The following is a 5,532-nucleotide window of genomic DNA, read 5'->3' on the forward strand; positions in this document are numbered from 1 at the left end:
TTACATGTGTTTCTGAACGCTTCTGTACATGCCTACAGAAGGGCTATCACATCTGTTCCCTGAAATAATACTGGATCGTATTTGCATTTTAAACAGGTCATTTTGGCAGCATATGGAGCTTGTACTTGGGGGAGTCCAGGACACAAGTTGTAATAACTCAAGGGTGGTGATTAGAGCTTGAACCAGAGAAGATGAGGTACACAGGATACACAGTGGAACAGAAGACAGAACGAGATACTCAGAAATAAAATCTGCAGAATCTGCTGACTTCTAGCTGGATGCTTGGCTGGACAGAAGGAACCATTAGTTTAGTAAAATATGGTGTCAGTTCAGTATCTGAAACGCTGAGTTTGTTTTCCATGGGGACTCGTCCAGCAGGCAGTTGGATATCTTAAGCTAAAGCTCCAGAGAATGGTCCAAGATTATGATACAATATTTAGAAATCCCTATGTTTCAATTGCTAGTTGAACCCTGGAAGATAAAATCACAGAAGGATAAGATGCAAAGAGAAGTGGCTAAGCTTGTGCCTTGAGGACAGCCATCACGTAAGGGACATGTGGAAGAAGAAAAGTTATAGATGACACAGAAATGGCGTTAGACATAGAACACAACACAGGAAAATGGGCCATCAGTGAAGCCAAGAGAATTGAAGATGTAAATAAGAGCATAGTCATGGAGTTGTCAAATGGCTTAAAAATGTCTTCTAAATCTGCCAACTCAAAGGCATTAGGTGATCTTAGCAACAGCAGTTTTAGTGCAGTGACTAGGTTGACTTCATATCACTGTGGGTAGTGAAGTCCAGGAAACATGAGACAGTAAAGAGAGTGAGTGTAAAGTGCTCTTTAGAAAGTTTCCTTGAAGATGAGCAGAGGGAAGTCACTAACGAAGGCTCAGGATGCACTGACCTTCCCCTCTTCCAAAGAGAAAACTATTTCCCAGTGATATTAACCTGCACTCCTCAGAAAAAAAAGGCCCTGTGTGATCTCCGGCCCTGTTATATTTAAATGGTACAATGGCCAACACATACCTAGATTTCCAAAAATATATTGGAAGCATCTAAGAAAATTGTTCTTTCGTTTTTTAAAGGAATCTGGGATGGATTTGACTTTTGTTTAATGGAATGTAATTTTGGTTCATACACAGAATCCACAGAGGAGCTGAAAGTGCGAAGTCACAGCACGGAGCCATTACCAAAGCTGGACAGCAAAGAGAGAGGACATCATGGGGCATCTTCCAGAGAGCCTGTCAAAGCTCAGGAATGGGATGGAACACCAGGGCCACCTGTGGTCACCAGTAGAATGGGAAGATGCTCTGTGAGCCCCACCTTGTTAGCAGGAAACCACGGCTCAGGTAAGGACGACAAGAATCTCCCGGGCAGTAATTCCTCATGTCTCTAGAAACTGTTTTCATGCAGTTATCACTTGGAGAACCACAACCACAGGTATTTCTGTCTACTCATAGGGACGGCATAGATAGCCCTCCCACACAGAGATGTAACAGTATGTTGGACCACTCCAGGGAACATTTTTCACAGGGACAATAGAGAAGTAAATGGCAATTCTTGGAGCAGTCCTGGCAACTTGAAACATCTTGTACTAAATTTCATCTAAAATATCTAGAGTCCTCACCTAGCGCAGTTTTTACTTATGAAGTTTAACTGATTGAAAGTTTATGCCTCCTGTGCTTCAAAAATGATTTTAGGCTACTGGAAAAAAATTAACAAAAAGTAAAATTGGTATAAAACTGTAACAAAGATGATCTGCAGGCAGTAGAGAGAGGAGATATTGAGGCATCTGGAGTGGTGAACTGAAGACAGTAACTGGGAACTGGGTGTGGTGCTACCTGTTTCCAAATCTAAGTCAAAACAGTTAGAAAATGATCACCTACTATACCTTTCAATTTGAAATGAATATCTGCAGTTGTCATTTTGCATCATTAATAGAGATAAATGTTATTCAAGTTCAGTTTTTAAAAAGCAGCATATATTTGCTTGAACTGACTCATACATGATGGACTCAGGAAGAGATGTCAATTGAAATAAACAACAAATAATCAAGCAGCTTCTTGTAGTTCTCAGGTTTCTATTCCCTAATACTGTTAGGGCTCTGAATAAAAGGCCAATCCTTTAATGTTTTTTTCAACTCTGATACTCATCTTTTTTTTAAATTAAATTTATGGGGTGAAAATGGTTAGTAAAATTACATAGGTTTCAGGTGTACAATTCTGTAATACATCATCTGTATATCACATTGTGTGCTCACCACCCAGAGTCAGTTTTCCTTCCATCACCATACATTTGATCTCCTTTTCCCTTTTCTACTCATCTTGGAAAGCAATTTACATGAGTTTAGCCTGTGATCTCTCTGACAGTCATGCACAAGTTAAAACTGAAACCGGAAGAATGATCTCGGTGTTTGGTGAGGGCTGTTTCTAGAATAGTACCCAGGCAGAGGCAGAGCAATAGCTCCGCCAGACTTAAAAATATAACAAAGTGTTGGCAATGCAGCCATGCCATGTATCCTGTGGATAAGCAAGTTAACGACATGAGTTCAAATCTGGAAGAAGGACTATTATGTGAATTTAGCAGAAATGTAAAAATATATATTTTGATAGTAAAGTATCATAGCTGTAGTTGTATATGTTAAAAGAAGATATCTTTGCATTTTGTCAAACAAAATGAACAAACAGTATTTTGTAGGGAATACAAAACAAAACACTCTCAAAGGTGGTTGATATGACTATTCAATTGGAATTATGATTAGCTTTAAGTTTATTAATAGTGTTAAAAACATAATTATCTAACTTTGTACCAGTTCTAACCAAAAAACGTGGGCAATCGCTGCCCCTATTTTGGCCAAAGATATATTTTATTAAAAAAACAGAAGCATTATCTGAGTGTTGATGATGTAATAGCCAGTGTTCTAGGATCTGGGAACCCAATGATGAACAAGACATCCTCACATTTAGGTGATCAAAGTCAAGTGAAAGACAGACTGATGGTCATTGCAATGTAAGGTATTATACACAAATACAGTAATACCTTGGTTTGCGAGCATAATTCGTTCTGGAAACAAACTACTCATATTGCAAGACATTGCTCGTTTACCACATTAAAATGTATTAGAAATGTTTGCTCATCTTGCGGGACACTCACAAACCAAGTGACTCGCAATCCAAGGTTTTATTGTAATATGAGAAACAGAAATCAATTCACTTTTCTTGAGAGGGTATGATTTCAGCAAGAGCAATCAGAGGCTTTTGGTGGATAAAATAATAATTGCTTGAGGATATAATGTTTGAACTAGAGCTTAAAACATCAAGAGCTGCTCATAAGTTGACAGAGAAGAAAAAAGCCTTCCTTCTGGATGAAAACCTAAAGTTCTATGGATGGAATCTAGTGTGTTTAGCGTGAAGGGTGGGGGAAGGTTGACCAAAGGAACTGCAGAGTAAGTTGGAGCCAGGTAGTAAAAGTTCTGAAGGGCTTTGTGTATCAAATAGAACTGTGTTTAGCCACAAAGTACCAATTAGCAGTGGCTTAAGTAACAACGACATTTGTCAGCCTCCATAGAACCCAATCTGAAGGTAGGCGGCCTCATGGTGTTTTGCAACCATTCATGAGTCATCGAAGACCCAGGAATTTTCTATCCTTCTACTTCTCCTTTTCTGCTAACCATACTGACTGTTTTTTCATAATCACCAGGTGACTATGATAGTTCTGGGCCTCAGGGCCCATTAGAGTCTCCCTTTCATTTAGGTGTGTCAGAACTGGGAAACATGTCCTCTGGACCGAAGGGAGATGGGATTTCCATGGGCTTATGGAAGGTCCTTGTTTCTCTTAAATCAAGGGGCCTCTGCCTTATACCTGGAAATGTAATCAAAATGGGCAAGGATAAGGGAGGATAATATTGCATAATCAATGGACAGCATCTGCCACATCATGGTTCGGTTTTGAACACTGTGTGGTGGATATTTTGTAGTCGTTTAAATATTTTTAAACATAGATATAATGTAATTCAGTTTTCATCATGAAAGACCCAATGATGACTCCACAGCTTTCAAGCATGGGTGACTGACTAGGAGGCCATTTACTGAGATGGAGAGAGAGAGTCAATATGAGGAGCGAAGCAAGGCTTAGGTGGGGAAGTCAAGACTTAACTTTTGACTCTGTCAGGTTGGAAGTGCTCTGGAACATCTAACTGAGAAGACAGTAGACAGTTGGAATTACAGGTCTGGAGCTAAAGAGATTTAGTGGAGTTAGAGGCTGAGACTAGAGGCCTTTGGAATGGTTAGAACTAGATGATTCTAAACTAAGAGAACAGGAAACTGAGATTGGGCCCTGGGAAATCCAAACATTTCAAAGTGTGGGCAGAGGACGAAGAACCTGTGAAATAAGTGGAGATGAAACCATGAGATACTCCACGATTAATTTTTACTGAACACTTAGAAAGTTGCATAAAAATGGGTAATATGTCTCCGACACTTTGGCATGAATCTTCCAGTAAATTCAGAGTGAAACAGAATTTATAACATACTTTGACTTTCTCCCACAGCAAATGCCTGAAGCATCTTTCTTGCTTTATGGCTTTTAAAACTGCTCTACGGAGTCCTTTCAGCTCTGTTTGTACAACAGTAAAGAAGCTGTCTACTGACCAGAAGAAATGACATAAATATCTTTAGTCTCTCACATTCTCCATCTTAGATTATGAAGGTGGTAGACACAAGTGAAAGAAAACAAAGAGTTTTGTTACATTTTTGATAAATTTTTGTGTCCACATTAAAAGAAATGTGACATGTAGGGGCAGATGTATCGTCACTTACATAATGTCAGTGCAAGTTAGGGATTCTGATGTGAAAGTGAAACTTTTCACATGAACACTCAAGACGGCATTACAATTACTTGAACTTTTAGAAGTCAGTGTCTCCCAAACATATCACTGCAATTATATCTATCGAGTCAACCCTTACACCAGTTTTGAGGGAAAAAGTTAGAAAAGGAAAAAAATGTTATGTTGGCCGTTTTTATTTTTCTGAAAAGAAAGAACCTAAAATGTGTGACTATTCTAGAAAACGTTATCGTTCCACTAGCAAAAAAATGTATAAAATAGAATATCTGAATTTCACTCACCTTCTATATTTTAGACAAATGGTACCCTCATTAAGGAATTCTCATCAGAGAGAGAGGACCTTCATCCAGAATAGGCAAATAGCTATTAATACATGAAGGGAGCATTTTGGGCTCGCTATTGTGTTTTGAAACAGAAGAGAATGAGTTAGTATTTACACTTTCTACTTCTCTTCACACCGTCTCTTCATTCTTGTCTCCATGCCACTGGGCCACTGAACGAATCCCCCAGCAGAATATACTAGAACTGCAATGGATAACCCTCCTCCATACACAACAGAGGTACTCAACTCCACACCTAATACTAGAGAGGATAGGAGATTCCAGCTGTTCGGCCTGTAAATCCCCCTCTCTGTCAACTTTCTGCCTGTCTCTCTCTCTCTCTCTCTCTCTCTCTCTCTCTCTCTCTC

The 5,532-nt window shown here is 39.2% G+C and overlaps 1 protein-coding gene across 1 annotated transcript in view; it reads left to right on the forward strand.

Moving 5' to 3' along the window:
• The first annotated feature begins 588 nt into the window (after positions 1 to 588).
• NYAP2 (neuronal tyrosine-phosphorylated phosphoinositide-3-kinase adaptor 2) overlaps positions 589 to 5,532 on the forward strand; it is a 64,772-nt gene continuing 59,828 nt past the window's right edge. The window contains exons 1-2 of the mRNA XM_019668061.1: positions 589 to 730; positions 1,144 to 1,350. Coding sequence (XP_019523606.1) covers positions 589 to 730; positions 1,144 to 1,350 — 349 coding nt within the window. The remainder of the gene's footprint in view (positions 731 to 1,143; positions 1,351 to 5,532) is intronic.

The sequence above is a fragment of the Hipposideros armiger genome, unplaced genomic scaffold (assembly GCF_001890085.2).
Source record: "Hipposideros armiger isolate ML-2016 unplaced genomic scaffold, ASM189008v1 scaffold_514, whole genome shotgun sequence".
NCBI lineage: Eukaryota > Metazoa > Chordata > Mammalia > Chiroptera > Hipposideridae > Hipposideros > Hipposideros armiger.